We start from the raw sequence: 17,626 nt of genomic DNA, 5'->3' as shown, positions 1-17,626 counted from the left end.
TAATAAACAGAACCAGCAGGGATAAAAATGTGTCTTTTTTTGGGTCTTTTTCCTCCAGTTCGGTTTATGATGGATGGATGGATTGCATCAGCGTTTGAAGCTGGAGCCTGTGATGTGGTGCAGAGCAGATGTGTGTGTGTGTTTTATACTCTAAGCTCTTATGTGATTAATAATCATGTCATTCATTGTTCTGTGGCCCGGAGGCTCGACTGGCAGTTAAAATCTTAATCTGTAAATTTCTATTTAAAAAAAAACAACAATGTGTTAAGGTATCATTTGTTAAGTACTTAACATTTTCATTTGTTCTGCTAGTGCGCTTTAAATATATTTTTTGGAGCGACTCATGTTCAGAGAAAACACAGTGTTCATTTCTGCAGAGTTTATTATTCTGTACCTGCTGCTACCGAGGACAAGAAAAATCAAACCACGTACATGAATTAAAACGTTTATTGAGCTTTTTACGTGCTTGGCACCTGTATGTACATTTTTTTTTTAAATGCCTCAAAAAAAATTACTTTGCCATTTCCCTTTTTTTCACTCATTTTTAAAACAGTTTGGCCAGTAAAATTGTTATATAGCTCAGCACTTAAATACACATCTCTACAACACACCAAAACATACTTTAATTACTCTGTTTTGCTATTGCTTCTTTAGTAACTTTTTCACACAACAACTTTTAAGCTTATGTTATTGATTGCATTCGCCATCTTATATATACGCTAAAAAACATAATCCACTCAAAAATAGTGAAGCCATTCCAGTCTGTGAGGGTAACGGGTTGATGAAGTCCACGTGTTTCCACACAGACTTCATCCTGTGTGGAGCAGTGAGTCCTGCAGAGAGCTTGTCCAGTTGTCCCTTCCATTTCAACCGAAACTCCAGACCATGGTGGCAAACCACTGACCTCTAGACGCTTTGGCACAAGTGCTGCGTGAAGTGAAAACTTCTGGATCACAGTGAAGATTCTTTGGTTGCAAAATGACTTGACTGCAAGGCCTTTGAGTCCCAAGAGGGTCCCATGAAAAGAGTGTTGCTACTATTGCACTGTAACAGCTTCACAACTGATAATCCCTTCTGAACCGGAGCATGTGGGCTCCTTCTTTATCACAATCTAAGTTTGGTTGTTTCTCTCTTGTCAGAAAGAGTAAGAGAGTCAGGTTGCTGTCCTTATTTTCACTTCATAATACAAAGATAATTAAATAATAGTTTTGACTCCCTCTATAATGCTTTGTATGTGGTGGAGTGTCTTTAAAAACAAATGATGTTCTTTTCTGAAAGGCTTGATTTGTACCTCAGTACATAAGCGCTTCATGTAAAAACACCTGTCCAACTTCAACACCACACTGGGTTTATAGCTTTCCAGCTGAAAGACTTTAGAAACATGGAGGACTGTGAGGTTCAATCCAAGTTTCTACACCATGTGCATGGACATCTGAGAGGAGGAACCATACTGACGTCCATCACAGGAGCTGCTGCCCTGCTGGCCGCCGCTGTTGTTGCCGATCATGTGCATAGTGTCCATGCTCCCGTTGGACAGGTACTGGCGCTCGGCGAAAGCCCCGGCTGAAGACGAGGAGCAGAGCAAACCTCCCTGTGGCTTTTCGGGGCTGGCAGCCAGACGAGGGGAGGTGGGGAAGTTGTATCCGTACAGGTTGTAAGGGTTGTGCAGGGAGAACGCGTTGTAAGAGCCCTGCTGCACGTGGTGGTGGCTCCCGCTAAACATGTGGGAGGAAGGGGAGGATCCTGATGAGGAGGAAGGGGCGGAGCCGGAGCCTCCTCCAGCCTGCATTACGTACTGGAGCTGCGAGGCCGGGAAGGAGCCCAGCTGACCTCCGTAGGCATCCATCTTTCCTCCAGAGCCGCCGCCACCACCGCCGCCATGAGCGCCGCCCTGCATGCCAGCAGCGATCAAGGAGGAAGTCCTCTGCGGCAGGAAGGATTCAGAGGGCTGACCCGAGGCCACAGCGCCCCCTGCAGCCTGGAGGCGTCCGTAGGAGCTGTCGGCCAGGCCGCCGTAGCCCTGCAGGGCCGCCATGTTGCTGCGAGCGCAGGCCGGGTACTCGGACAGGCCCAGGTTGCAGAGCTGACTTTCCCTGCAGCCCACATTGAAGGTATTCGGGGCCAGGTGGAAGGTGGGAGGGGAGCAGGAGGGAGACAGGAGGTGAGCTGCACCAGAGGGGGAGGGGGTTCCTGTGCTGGAAGTGGTGGGAGAGGTGCCTGTACTTCCACCTGGAAAACACAGATACAGAGAGAGTGAATACTGTGGCTAAAAAAACAGAAGAGCCCTTAAATACAAATAAAACAAAATCAGTTAAATTTGAATTAACTAAAAAATGATGCTCAAGTTTTCATAAAGATCATAATGAGATAATCCAAAAGGCATATTCTTTTTATTTTGAGGGTTAAATATATGAACTAAAATCTAGTTTCTTGAATGATTAATATTTCTGGAACAATTCCCCATGATGGATAGATTTTGAGGTTTTATCAAATCACTAGTTATTGGAAAATCAACCATAAAAACTGGAGCATGTGTTGTTCTCTTGTGTTTGATTGTACCACAGATTTATTTATGCTACATTATGTAACAAGCTATAAAAAGTAAAGCAAGAGCGAAAAAGAACATATTTTCTTTGAGAATTTGATATGAAGGGAAAGTAAATCCCGCTTGCCTCTGACCTCCCTGTGGAGGAGATCAAGAAACAAACAGGATTTCCCTGTGGAGTTGAATTAGTGTGAGCCTCTCAGAGCCAGACCTCCACATCCTCTGTGCCCTGTGGCAGAGCTGGAGACATGTCTTGGAACGTGTTTTGGGTAAATGGTAAATGGTTGTAATGTGTATTTCAGACAGAAATTAATGTTTGCAGAGAATATTTCTTATTTTATGATCTCATTTTTTTCTTCTCTTTGATGGTTTTAATATTATAAATGTCATATTACCTCATCCAATGTCTTAGAAAATGTTGTTGTGAGTGGTTGTAATGTGCCTTGAAGACCGAATTAGTTTCTAAATGTACTACACAAAATGAACCAAGGTAAGTTTACACCATATTCATCATCATTTAGTGGGAATCTGTAAGTCTGATTGGGAGCATCTCCAGTGTGACTCAGGTTTCAAGCTACATTATAATTTAATCAACAACCTTGTGATGATGAAGATTTTCAAACTCCTAATCTGAGACTTAAAGCAGGACTTTTTGAAACTTTGGATAAGAGATCATGAATTGCATCTTGACATACAGTGTATTGCTGTTATCTGGAGACAAATATGGCTTCAGTTCTGAACATGTCTGGTCAACAGAGCCACCCCACATCCGCAGGTCCTTTCTTTAATAAAAAGTGGCGGACTCTTAAGAGTTTGGACATGTACTGTAGTGATTCAGCTGAAGAGGGCTGGCACAAATTGCATCCAGTAAGTCTAGCCCTTTCAGAGTGAAATGATAGCTGTGGGATATCAATCGCATATTTCTCTATTAATGAGAATTTGGCCCGGGTTCATCTCTCTGTTGGAGAAATTTGGTTTGAACCCTGAATGAGGAGGAGGCATAACTAAATAATCCAGGACTTGCTTGGCTTGGGTTCTGATTTTGCACCATATGCCTTCGATAATATCGCTGCAATGCTCAGCTCGAGAAGATGAGGGAAGGGGTTTGCGGGGAGAGAGGGAAATAAAGAAAAAGGGGGGCAATAAATGAGGAAAAGAGAGAGAAGGGAAGAGAGGAGTGTAGTTTGGTGATGTCATGTTTTCCTCTGGTTAAAAGGGTTCGAGGTGCTTCGATGCCGGGGGGGAATACTTGATTACTCGGAGGGAAAAGAGGGTTTGGTGCCATAACAGCAAAGACACACTTACACACCAGTGCGACACAAGGTTCACTTTGATTAAATCCTCAATACTTCAGAGGAGTTTAATAATAACAAATACATGTCCCTCTGCTCGGACAAAATATGGAGCGTCATGTTGACCCCCCCGGAGGTGACAGAGATAGGGTCTGTTAGGTAACATTTAAAACTGCCGTGGGCCTTGATATGAGCCATGACTAAGACCCTGATGCCGGCGCTGGATCCGACACAAAGGAGGCGGCCCCGACTGACGCTGACTCGTGTCGCGGAGTCGTCCAAGAGCCACGGGGTTTGTTTAACGATTTTATTTTCAAAAGCCGCGCGTGATGTGAAAAGTTCAGCAGACGCCTGCAGACCTGCCAGAGGAGCAGCGTATGGCCAAGCTCAAATAAAGGACAACCATAGCTGATGTGGTGTGTGGTGATATATGCAGGGGAAATATGCAGAGGCAGAGTTCAGGTTGGGACAGTATGCACCAAGGTCATGCTAATTACCACTACCCATTTATAGTCTTACTTAAAATACAATGATGAAGTACTTTAAAAAACACTGTGTTGCTTAATGTGCAACAAATGATACCGTAGTTATGTTAAATGCAATAATTGTTGTTGTAATGGATCTCAAGAATAACCATCCATTGTTTTGTGCCAACAAATTAACACAGTCACATCTGTAAAGGGGTATAAAGCTTTAAGGCCTGCAGTGAGTATTATGGGATACCACAGTTGTGCTTAAAGTGGTCGCCAGGAATTCAGATCACATTAAAACGAGGAATAGCTTAGTCTCTCTTTTATCCACAACACTGGAATTGATCTAAGTCAGTGACTACTCGAATCATGGTCTGGTTTAGTAACCGTTTAAGTATTCTCCCATATGAGTTAAAAGCTGATCTAATGGGGCCTATAATGTCTCCGTCCTGGGGGAATAAGTCTGAAAGATTGTGTATTCACAGTAGGAAAGGCAAAAATAAATAATAAATACAAATGCACTGAGCAATGAGCCTTTATCTGGGATCATTTATTTTGGGGGTTGTCAGGTCAAGTGGAGACAGAGACCAGTTTCCCCTTTTGTTGTAAGGAATTTGACTATTGTGCAATAAACATCCTTCTACTACACAAAAAACACAAATGAATGGGATTAAGAGTTAGATATAGAAAAGAAACACTGAGGGATAAAATGTGTAATCACACACCTTGCTGTTTCTGCATGTTGGTGAAGTCTTCAAACGTGAGGGTCCTCACAGGAGGTCTCCAGAAAGCGTAGGTCTCCATGATCGCCTCCAGGCCGGTCCTGACAAAGAGACGAGCAGAGAGAGATATTTCAGGATAAAAAAAAGAAAAGGGGAATAAATGGGACAGTTGTGATGTCGGCATGTGTGTGTGCGTGTGTGTATGTGTGTGTGTGTGTATGTGTGTTGACCAGATGACAGGAACAGAGAGAGAGTTTTGTGGCGAGTGAGAGAGAGGGAGGAAGATTTCATTGTTGTTGTTTTGGTAGAAATCACGAGTTATTCCAAAATCTCTCCTTGTCACCAAAGATCTTCAACAGGGTAAACAGGCAGGGACTTCTGACCTTATTTGTAGTATTTGTGTTGATTACCATATATATATATATACATACAGTATATACATACACAAATATTTCAATGTGCATCCATGTCCATATGTTTTACAAAAATGTTACAATAAATATATGCACAAAGAAGGGAAGTACTTGCTGATTGTGTGTGTGTGTGTGTGAGAGAGAGAGAGAGAGAGAGAGCAAGAGAGAGAGGGGTGGGGGAGAAACTGGAGTCCTGCTCTGAGGAAACTGGAGCCATTAAAAAGGAGCAGGTTTTTACTGTGCTCATAAATCTGGGTGACGTTTCATCTTGAATCTGTACACGGTTCTCCTTCCTGCCTGATTTACTTCCCTGCAGGCCGCTCGGCCCCGTCACTTCTCACCGTGTTATTTTAGGGCCGTGGCAGCTCGTTAGTTGGCCATGCTAATCGGCAGGGCCCTCGCCATCACTGCACTCATTGACACACACACACACACACACACACCCCGGTCACCAGACTGCACCATAACTTCGAGCGGGGGAGAGATCTATATTAAGAAGCTGTTAGCTGAAAGGAAAACAAGTTGGTGCTTAATCCAGGGATTATTGGTGCAGGTTTGCCCTTTATATTAATTCTGAATTTCCCCTCAAGGTGGAACTAGTTGGTAATGCTCCACAGGCTGCAGACATTCTTAATCCAAAGAAAGGGTTTGTGTTTTCATGCATGCTTTTCTGATGACTGCTAATAAGCTCCTTTCCTAAAGTATAAACTGAGACGTGAGGCAGAAAAACAAAAGACCTCACAGCTGTTTGAATGTTTGCAGCCAGAACTTTAACCTTTGCATTCCGGCTGAAGTGAGTCGCCAAAAAGGACAATTAAAGAAAGTAATTTAGTTTTTGAGTTAATGCTGACTTAAATATGTTAGGATTATTTTACAACTCCTCAAAATAAAAGGGCTATTAAGCAGAGTTTCCCTTGTTTTAGTTAGTATTATGTCGGCAGAGTGTTTGCTGCAGAATCAACAGTATATTTAGATAAACTGGATAATGTCATACTTCTATTAAAGACAAGTAAAATATAAGACTGTTCTCTGAGCTCACTAAGTGGTTTTACTATGCTTTTCTTAATGACTGTCCTTTGACATTTTAATTCCACGTCCTCTAAAGCTGCCAAACCAAGGAAACCAAACATTTCCAAACATGGCAGCTATGTTGGCGCACTCCAGGGAAATGTGAATAAAATGATCTGATCTGATAACTGCGGCCAAAACGTCTTGGCTTTATATATCTCACTAAATATGCAAATTCAGAGTGAGTGTGATGCTGTCTGACAGGAGCTAGATGTTTTATAAATTATTTTATAATATAAAGGTCTCTGCTACGTCGCACCATTGAATTGTCCCTTTGGTCACAGCTCTTAGCCCCTGTGTGATCACATATGTTCATTATTTACACATTTATTATATCCGTTTCTAACTGCTCAGCATAACTACTGTTAGTAATATTTGACTCTCTGGGACCTGACAATAACAGGTCACAGACTGATGCCAACATCCAACCATCCCCAGCACCGACACTCCATCCTAATCAATCCATTAAGCGCTGTCAGTCGTGTTGCTTTTATTTTACAATGCACCAATAACACCAGGCCAAATTCCTCATAGGTGTAAACCAACTAGGCAATAAACCTTTTTCTGTTTCTGAATCTGATGTCTTGTAAATATAAATGATTTTAAATGTTTTTTTCTGATTTGCTTTTAAGCATCCTACTTTACATTTTTATCTTTGTACCTTTAAACCAAAGAAAGGTCATTGTATTAACTGGATTGTAATAGTAATAATATTTAAGTGTTTAATATTCATATTTATAGTATATCAACATGGGGCACTTTCCGATTAACTGCTCATTAAAGTGTGCATGTTTTGCCTTGAGAGAAACAAAAATTAAATGAAAAAAGCCAAATTGTTATTCTCATAAACAACGCCAGAAAATACGTACGAGCCACGTGGAAAGAAACATATTTATTCCAGTTTTACCGTGCAATCTATGATGCTTCATTGAAAACAATTATCTACAGTAACCTAGGTCAGCAGAAACTTTTTCCAGAGCAGCTTACTGTATGTGACCAATCAAAGTCCTAAATCACCATAATTATCAGAAGCAGCAGCCGTGTGGAGGTCAGGGGTCAGAGCTGCAGCTCACTAACAACATTCAGGAGTGATCAAAGATAAAAAGCAGCTGTGGAAAATAAGGAAAAGGCTTTTCATGGTGACAGAGTTTTCACTGTAAAGTCTCTGGGTATCGAAATCTGACCAAAACAAATCCCAACATGGCTGACGTGAAGGCATCCCGAGCCGGACGTGAGTATAAATTAATTTTCTCTCCCTTCCAGAAGAATATCTCATTCCCCCCGTTATCTTTTCATCTGTAGCTTTTCTGCAATGAAATTCTAATGCCAGTTCATAAATCAAACAGTCTATTGTTTGAAAAACGAAAAAAGATGTCTCAAATATCTGTGTGCCAATAATACAGACCAGATGGAAGGCGCTGCTTTCATGTGCACACCCACCCCCGCTCTCCTTCCTCCGCAAATGTTATATATGATAATTCAGAGACCGAGGGAAAGACGGACAAATTAAGAGAGGAAGGATAGAGGGAAGGGAGTCAGGAGGAAACTCAAGGACAAGACGAGCAAGGAAGACTTTTCTTTACCGACAAAATCACACGTGTGTAATTATTGAGCTTGATCGAAAGACGTTTGATGACCAGTCACATCATGCAACAAACCAAAGTGTCAACAGCCAATAGGGGCGCTCTCTTTGTGGATGTGTGTGTTAGTGTGTTACTTCCAGTCTTTATGATGTCTGACAGGAAGTGGAGTGCTAAGATATAAAATATTTCCTGTTTGAGTCTGATGGTGATTTATGCAGCATGACTGTGTTCAGACAGGGTGTTGATAACCCTGTTAGCAGGAAATTTGTAATTTCCAGGTCAAAAGATGTGTAGATCTCTGGGGCTAAATAAATATGATACTGCTCTAGATGCTAACATAACTTGAAAGCCTTTGAATGGGTATGTTTCATTCAGTAGGAGCTCTTAAATATCTAAATTCTTTTTAAAGTAACTTAGCTTTGAAAAAACCTTTAGACTATAAAAACAGAACATCTGCACACTTAAATGGTCAAAAGAAATCTCCTTTTTGGTTCCTGAACTAGACTTAACTTTCCTGCCAATGAAAATGAATTTTGCACATCTTTATTTTACAATAGTTTTAATAAAAGTCCTATTTTTTGTCTTTATCTGTGTTTTATCTATGCTCCACACAGTAAAACTAATGAAGTCTACCTGGCAATAAATGTGTTTCTGATTCTGAGATAATAACTATTATGTGGGCTGTCTGTATTTGTCTCTTATGCTCGATAAACGTACGGAAATGTGTCTGATGTTGTGCTAAAACAGCAATTAACAGGTGAAATGTGACTCTTATCTGATTAATTAATCCCCACTTCCTGAGATGAATGAGACAAAGACAGAAATAAAGAGTGTCTCCGTCGGTCTGTGCTGCAGATCTGAAGTCTTTCTTTCTTGGCTGCAGAAAAAGCAGCTGTTTTTATATGGAGCAACATGTGGTACTAAGTACTATATTCAGACCATTAGTTCCACATTAAAGGTCACACAGATAAAATAAATAATAGTCCTTTTATGTGGCGTCATTAAAAACAATATAGAGGGTTCGGTACACAGATGCTGTGAAAACGTACCTGTTTCTGCCTGAGTCTCTGAATCCTTTGGCAAACGGGTTGCGGTCGATCTTTAGTCTGGTGATCTGCGAACAAGAGGAATGTGGAAAGGAGATGTTTGTGATTATTGGAGCTTAAAATGGCTCCTTAAAAACACCCAACATTTATGTGCTATTCCACAATATAATGCGGTTGTATTTGTCTCTGCTCATACACACCATGAAGAGGGAGGTTCCTTTAATGCCATGTAGTATTGGCGATGAGGTTGATCATTAAAATGCTACGATTTAGTAATAAAAGCTCACTTTATTGGAGATATTGCCCTGACCAATGTACTTAAAATGTGGATTTTATGTTACAAATGCTGTTGTTTGTGGAGGGTCTTTTTATTTCTGACTTTGTCTTGCAGGGTTTTATAAAAAAGTACAAGATGACTCAGTATTTATACATTTTTAAGATTTCAAGATGCTGATTTGCGGGCTGACTGCATTTTTTCTTTAATTAAATAAGCACGTTGCTTACCTGTTGGTTCTGGTAGGCAGTGACGGTGGTGAAGACGGTCTCCGGGAAGCTGAAGGTCTTGACTCCCTCCCCGCTCGGCACCGGCTTGTTCTGAGACAGTTCGCTGCTGAAGTCCTTCCTGATCACATGAACACGAGGCTGATACTTGTGCATGGAGTGCAGGATGATCTGAAAAAAAGATGAATTGAGAGGAAGATGAAGCACAGCTGATGTTTTTGTGAGGATGTTTGCTGAAGAAACACAAATGATGAGAACATGTTCCCAGTTCTTACTCTCTGACAACATACCAGTTTAATCAGTCTATTTTTGCTTGTGACACATGCAAATATCCAGAAGAAAGTACATATTTGAATATTACTCCCAAGTAACATTTGAGGTTTCATTTGAAAAAGATGTCACACTTCTGACAGTTGGTTCAGATTTCTACAAAATATCAAAATTAGGATGAAGTAATTTGTGGCTACCAGATGCTATCAATTTGTTGATGGGTCAATTGGAAGTCCCTTCAAAATCTGCACTGCACTTGTGACTTCATGAGAAAGGCGGGTCTGTTTGTGCCGAGTCTCTGTACCAGCATATATCTTGTCTGCACAAATTAAAACATTTAATAAAGTGTGGCCACAAATAACATCTTGTGTGCAAATAGTAATAAATTGTAACCTTGATTTATTTCTTTTTTCTCCCTATGTCTACTCCAATGCTCCTTTGGCCTCAGTAAGGATGTTGTTGTGAAGGGATAGATGGTTAGGAAGTCAATTAAGTGGCCTTCAAAAATGTATCAGACATCTTTAAGTGCCTGTGTGCCTCCAAACTTTCCAAAATCCCAAAACCTTAAGTGTCAGGCTTTGGTTTTCCTCTCTGCAAACACACAACACATAGTCTCTTGTAACATCTATTATTTCGACTGCTCCTCTGAGGGCCATGTGACACAAAGCGGAAACTGAGTTCACACTGCGATGACGCGCGCTGCGGGGTCGGAGGATTATTTCACAGCAGAGCGGAGGCGTCAGACGGAGTCGGCCCCAGCCTCGCCTCGGGGCCTCTGTCTGCTCTTGATTAGTCCGAGAGTGAGAAAATCTACCAAGAGCCAAACACACCCCCAACCCCCCCCCGACTATGCTACAACAGAGGGGGTCATTTCAAACATGGGCTGCGGGGAGTACAGCGCTGAGTTTTAAAGAGTACATTTAATGATCCAGACAAAATACGACTGAGCTGAATAAAAGATACCAACAGATGTATGTTGCAATCTCTGCCCAGAGACCACCTGTGGACCTAACTGTGTGTGTGTGTGTGTGTGTGTGTGTGTGTGTGTGTGTGTGTGTGTGTGTGTGTGTGTGTGTGTGTGTGTGTGTGTGTGTGTGTGTGTGTGTGTGTGTGTGTGTGTGTGTGTGTGTGTGTGTGTGTGTGTGTGTGTGTGTGTGTGTGTGTGTGTGTGTGTGTGTGTGTGCAGCTTTAAGGAAAAGGAAGAAACCCCTTTACATTTAGTGAATTGTATTCCAGACGCTGGAGAAAAATGACTGAATTTACAGAAATTAATTAGCCTAAGTAATAAAGAGGACACATTATTCAAATGTTCAAATCCAGATCAGTATGTAGTGTCTCTACTGGGACATGTCTCCATGCTTTAATGTTCAAAAAGCTCTTTATGTTTCTCATACTGCCTGTGCTGCAACACTTTTTTTCACCCTCTGTCTGAAACCAGAGCCCAGTCTGCTCTGATTGGTTAGCTGGCTGGCTCTGTTGTGATTGACCAACCGCTTAGAGATATCCCACCCCTTAGCCTATCATGCAGAATGTGTTGAAGTGCTAGCCAATAGAAGAGCAAGTGTTACGGAAGCAAAAAAAAAACAAAACAGTCCAATGGAGGAGTTTCAGGCAAAGGTGTGAGGGAGAGAAACTCCCTCTGGAGGGATCCTTGGGATTTCAGTCTTTGCAGACCATATACATGCACAAAAACCTATATAACACACTACAGGAAAGGTAAACCGCAAAAACCTTAGATCTTGCTGATGAAACAGGACACACACAACCTCACTTCCTTTTTTCCCATGACTTTGCTTCAAAAGAGCTGCCAGACAACAAGTACTAAAGCAACGAACCATAAAGCCTTTTTATGAAGTGAATTCAGGTTGAATCGCAGTCATGTTTTGGTAATAGAGATTTCCAAACAGACACACACACAGCTGCCTCGCGGCCCAGAGGAGTCATGCTTGAATCCACGCTCGCCCTGAGGTGATGTAAAGTCAGAGCGGATCACACATCGACACGCTGAACAAACGGCGCAGAGGGCAGCCAGAGGACATCAGCTGACAGTTGTTCACGCTCAAATACAATTAGGATAAATAAGTGATGTTTTCCTTTTCATGCTCGTAATGACGTCCGTTTAACCCCCTTTGAAAATCATCTGGACATTCAATGAAACACATGTGTCTCCATGATGTCAAATCCAATCTCATTTTGTTTATGAACTTAATACTCAACAGTGTGGCCTTTATTGATTTTCAAACAGAGTTAAAAGACTTTAATAACCATGGAAATGCAGCCATCAAAGCAATAATTATGTCTTTGTTGAAATGACATCCAGTTTCAGCTAAGAGGACAGTAGATGAGAATAACACAATATACCGCTGTCATTTTAAAACCGGCATCTCTGAGGGTTCAGATTCCCTGCATTGAAGAAAAACAGACAAATGTTGAAAGCAGACTTTGTAGAAATCCATTCAGCAAAGTTTTAAACGATCTCCCACAACAGCTTTGATTACAATGCAATGGATCATTAACAACAAAGCAACTATGAGAGAAAAGAGAAGCAACAGAAGAAATGTGTTTGGCCGGTTCGGACGCTGCAGAGTTTTATTGGATTTTCCCATAGAGCAGAGAGGACGGACGGGGGAGAGACGAGAGGAGAGAGTGACAGCGTGATCTGAACACAGGAGGAGAAGCCAACGAGGCGTTAAGTAAGACTTTTAAAGTGCTTCAAGTATGAAGCCTTCTGTGTGCAAATAACATGACGAAGCTGCTTGATTGTTTGTCAGATATGAAAGAAACGTACATTTTCCAGATAGCAGCTGCAGCTTTTAGGTGCTAAATAATTAAAATATGAAGTATTTAAGTCATTTTTAAAGACTGCTTACTCAACATGAAGGGGACACACAATAGACATTAGGGATTTATTACATTTTGCAGTGCATATTTTTAACAATCTTGTCTCTACTAGAAATGGTTTGTAGTCCTATTTGAACATACACTCATCTGAGTACAATTTTGGTTTGCACAACATGTCTGTGCTGTAGTGCATCAACCTAGAGTTTATAAGAAGAATTTCCTTTTAACGTTACATTTTACGTTACAGTCCTACTTAATGCATACTTTATCCCCCTGTTTTTTAGGGACTCTGAGTACAGATACCCCATAATCTGCTTTTAATTTACAGCGATGAGAGAGTAAAGACACAATTACTTGCTAAGTGACAAATGCTATGATAAGAACACAATTAAAATCTCCTCAAGTTGTTTAATGCAGTTAACGGTAAAACCTGCAAACCTCATCACAAACTAGTGGAGGCGTTGTTTATCGCTCTAGATGTGCTTCATTAAAATGTTGTTTCCTCAGCGACTCTGCTTCTGTTTTGCACTTCTAATGATTCACGACGTGTCTGTTTCTAATACATTTGAAGACAACACAATGCAGCTGGACGAGCGAGAAGTGGAGAGGTCTCCCGCACAGACAGCTCTGAAATTAATGTCCTTATCTACCTCCAGGGAAATCAAAGCCCTTAAAGAAGCAGCAGTGGAGGAACGACAACCTCCCCACACCCTGCATGTGAATCCTCGCCCGCTCACAACCCATGTGTTTTTACATTTACCACCTCTACGCTGATCATCTGCCTGGCTTCGACATCCTGCACAAAAGTGGACGCCACCTTTTTGTCAAATCACTGCAAACATCACTGTGCCTCATCATTTGGCATTTCCGCTCAGAGTAAATTGATTTGCAGCGGCTCCTCAAACTCCTTTCACCAATATCTGCTGCAATCAAAGCCTCTGAAACAGCTTGACAGGAGGCATTGAGCCATAGAATAGATAGAATCGGAGGGTGAAACCCTCTTTATTAGTCACATACATGCACACAGCAGAGCACACACAGTGAAATTGGTCCTCTGCATTTAACCCATCCTAGTACTAGGAGCAGTGGGCAGCTATTGTGCAGCGCCCGGGGAGCAATGGGGAGGGGGGATTGGAGGTGTCCGGTGCCTTGCTCAAGGGCACCACAGCAGGGCCTAGGAGGTGAACTGGGACCTCTCCAAGTAGCAGTCCACTTTCCATATTTCAAGTCTGTTCGGGGACTTGAACCGGCGACCCTACGATTCCCAGTCCAAGCCCCTACTGACTGAGCCACTGCTGGACCAAACTGAGCCACTGCTGGATCTTCATCTGTTTCAACGTTCAATACAGAGCTATAAATTAGAAAGTGAAATGAATACTCTGAGTACCTTTACATACGTTGCAGAAAGATCATACTGAAAGGAGCTTTGAGTTATAGGTTTAATATGACTTGAAGTCGCCATTTTTTACTTTTAGGTGGTCATTAAATTACAGGTTTAGTTGTATTTGTTGTAACGACAAGCACAATGTGTTCTCAATGCAGGCACAGCGTGACCTTAGAGTTTAAAGCATGTAAAGAGGGAGTCAATGATGAAAAAAATGCTGTATTTTGAGCTTAATGTTGTTTTTCTATTATGTTTTTAGCTTCATTTATTTGTTTCTGACCACTAGGGAGGAAAGGAATATAAAAGAGCAGACAGCTACTGTATCTTTGGGCTATGGCTAAATTATTAACCAACAGATGACTATTTCCACATCAGGTATTCAGCAACTTCAGGGTCATTCCGACATTTCTTCTCACCAATAAATTAAAGTACGATATGCATTTTCCTTTTTTTGCTCTGATTTGTTCTCCACCAATTCCTTGAAATGAGCATGCTAACACCAGAGCCTCACTTACTTTTTAGAGAGATCTTCAGAGCTTGTATCCCCAAAATCATTGCGGTCGTGCCACACAGAGGACCATTATATTACAGTTTAGTCATTTAAAGTCAAATATATTTTAATATTTAGCAGACTTCCATGTTTGGGTTTGAACATAAGGGGCCACTCAAAGCTAATAATCAAAAGCTAATACCGTTTTCTTCCACCTTATATCGCCCTGTTCCCATGAAACCCATTTCTAACTTTAGAGAAGTATAAACGTGCAAATAAAGGACTCTGTTTAGCGTGCTGCCCGCTTGCTGATTAAACATAAGGAAGTCAGTAAATCTAACGGATTGTGGTCTAACTGTTTCACCTACGAGACCCACATTACAGATTTAGAGTCGCCAAGAACCAATAAGAAACGTGCTCTAGCCCACCACCTCTGTTACTGACTGGCTGCATGTGAGGCAGTAAATCAGGCGGATTGTGGTCAGAATAAAAGTTTAGCTCAGCGGAGCGGCTGCAAATCAAATTCAATCATTAAGTGCCTTTAACGAAACCATTTTTATTACAAAATGCTCTACAGAGCCATGAAGGAAATGAACATTATATATTAAAACAAGGGCACGGGTTCAAATCCCAGACCTCTAATACCTCTCCACGCTAATCCTCAAACCTAATAACATCCAGTCAGGGTGGACCATCTTCAGAACCAGAGTGTGGGAGGGCAGACCGTCATGAAGTGCAGAAAATCAGTCTCCTGGCTCCATGACTCATGAATGCATGAAGTAACGTGTCGACTTTCCTTTCAAGCAAACGCATCAAAAGACATCTCAATCCAAGAAACTGCCTCGCCGCTCCAGCAGTGCATTCATTTCTGCAGAGCATGAAGTATATAGCAGGAAAATGAAGCTAATAAATCACAGCTTGAACGTTTACTCCCAAAGTATTTTGGCAAAAAAAAATAGATCATCTTGTTGCAGGTTCCAACGCAAAGTCAGTCATTCATTCTAACTGATTCATGTATTGGTCCATAAGTCAACAGTTATTGTCAATGTGTTTAATATAAGTGATTTATGAGGTGAATTAAACCCCTTAATCACCATAAACCATCAAATATTAAACCGAAAAATTGAAATATTCCCATGTTGCCTTTGAGTTATGTGGGAAATATCAGAATTAAAAATGAAGCTGCTCATTCAGACAAGAAAGTGACCATTATATATTACGTATGATTTACTGGATTTATATGATTTAAATGATGCTTTCTGTGAGTAGTTGGAGCTGCAATGCTATAGGTGCATCACAAAATAAATGTAAGTATCCTTTATTCAAATACAAAGAAGCCAATTCATTTAGGAATGTGTAATCTATCCTTCTTGGAAATATTAGCATTTTTCTCATTAATATGGAGGTATTTTGGGATACTTGTACATTTTAAAAGAACTATTTAAATAATCTTGCCTCACTTAATGCTGCACAGGAAAGCCACCTGAGATAAACGTGTCATTTGTGATGTTGGGATACATAAATAGGACTTCATCGATTGAATATGGTCCAAAGAAATATACAAACAACGTGTCCGTCTTTGCATCCTTCAGTAAAAGCTTTCAGATGAAGGTAAAGAGAGGAGGTCTCTTACGTGTCCCTGGTCGTCGAGCTCGTTGTTGGTGAGTTTGAGTTTGTCGAAGCTGACCACCTGTCTCATCCAGGTGTCTCCTGAGGCCAGGGAGTCGGGGTGGATGTAAGCCCGGGGAGGAACGGGGGAGTCGGCGTTTCCTGCCACCATCCACTTAGAGCTGTGGTACACGTACCTGCAGGAGGAGAAGAGGGGGGGGAAATCAATGATTAGTTTGGATGTATATTGTGTTGGAATCTCTGTTGGTCTTATTTTGGGGACATTATCAACACCTAACCTATGCCTATATCTATATACCTGACCCTATAGACACTTGATTTACATGTTTCGTTTCATGGTTACTCTTCATGCTTTTGCATAATTCCATGTTAACCTTGCAAGAAGATCAGGTCAAATGTCTTCCGCATTCCCCAAATTGTGCAGAAGAAGTGTGCTCTCCTTACTTTCAATTATCTAATATGTCAAATGAAAGAAGCACAATGTGTTATTGCATTCATCATGCATGTTTTTGTTCCAGCAGGTCAGTGCACTCCGCAGGACTAACACTCCCTCATCACTTCACTGTTTTGAGACTCGTCTGAGTTTCAGCGGCTGCCTCAGGGCTGAGCGGGTTATTATAAAAGCTTGTTTTCATTTCTGCGAACCCAGAGCTCCTCTGCTTGTTTCTCTCGGTGGAAAACAAACTCATAACACTCGGCCACGTTGCCACAACACCAGCTTTAAGAACTCATCTGTTGTTTTATTTCATTGTGCTTGAAATTTCTATTCAAGAGCGACATAAAATATTCCATATGCAGCCACACACTCGGCTGCATAGTTCAATTAAGCTAAGTCATAATATTTGATGATGTTGTGTGAGTGCGGGGCGTCAGGGCGTCCCACCCGTTAAACAGCAGGGAGAGAGAAGAAAGGGAGCGAGAAATGTACTTTCATTCTTAGTTATTTAAAAACAAGACCACGATAGTTAGAGGGGTGACAAGAAAGAAAGAAAGCTAAGAGACTAAAGGTTGATCGATAAGGGAAGTAAAGCAAGAGAAAGAGAATGTTTTCATTTTAAAACGAGTCCGCAGACCAGCAGCCTGTTTGAAAATGAAAATAAGAGTCATCTGGGAAAATTATGGAAGGAAAGATGAGGCAATACAAATCAAGACAGGAAGAAATGAATAAGAAAAGAGAGGCATGGAAAGAGGAAGTCAAACAAAAAGGGTTAAGAGAGAAAGAGAACATCTGTGAAATTAAGTCTAAATTGACTCTAATTTAAGAAAGCAAGTCCACAAACCACCACTTAACGGCATATGTTCTTTAAAAAAATGAAAAGCAAAGCTAAAGAGAAAGGAAAGCAAAGGATGGAGGAAATAAAAATATATAAAA

The 17,626-nt window shown here is 41.2% G+C and overlaps 1 protein-coding gene across 1 annotated transcript in view; it reads right to left on the bottom strand.

Moving 5' to 3' along the window:
* Window positions 1–433: 433 nt before the first annotated feature.
* The window catches only part of tbx15 (T-box transcription factor 15), a 33,072-nt gene continuing 15,879 nt past the window's right edge, over window positions 434–17,626 (bottom strand). The window contains exons 4-8 of the mRNA XM_063887023.1: window positions 16,259–16,430; window positions 9,644–9,811; window positions 9,143–9,207; window positions 5,033–5,130; window positions 434–2,229 (exon numbers count right to left, since the gene is read on the bottom strand). Coding sequence (XP_063743093.1) covers window positions 1,412–2,229; window positions 5,033–5,130; window positions 9,143–9,207; window positions 9,644–9,811; window positions 16,259–16,430 — 1,321 coding nt within the window. The 3' untranslated portion in view covers window positions 434–1,411. The remainder of the gene's footprint in view (window positions 2,230–5,032; window positions 5,131–9,142; window positions 9,208–9,643; window positions 9,812–16,258; window positions 16,431–17,626) is intronic.

The sequence above is a fragment of the Eleginops maclovinus genome, chromosome 7 (assembly GCF_036324505.1).
Source record: "Eleginops maclovinus isolate JMC-PN-2008 ecotype Puerto Natales chromosome 7, JC_Emac_rtc_rv5, whole genome shotgun sequence".
NCBI classification, from domain to species: Eukaryota; Metazoa; Chordata; class Actinopteri; order Perciformes; family Eleginopidae; genus Eleginops; species Eleginops maclovinus.
This window is presented reverse-complemented; position numbering and strand designations above follow the sequence as displayed.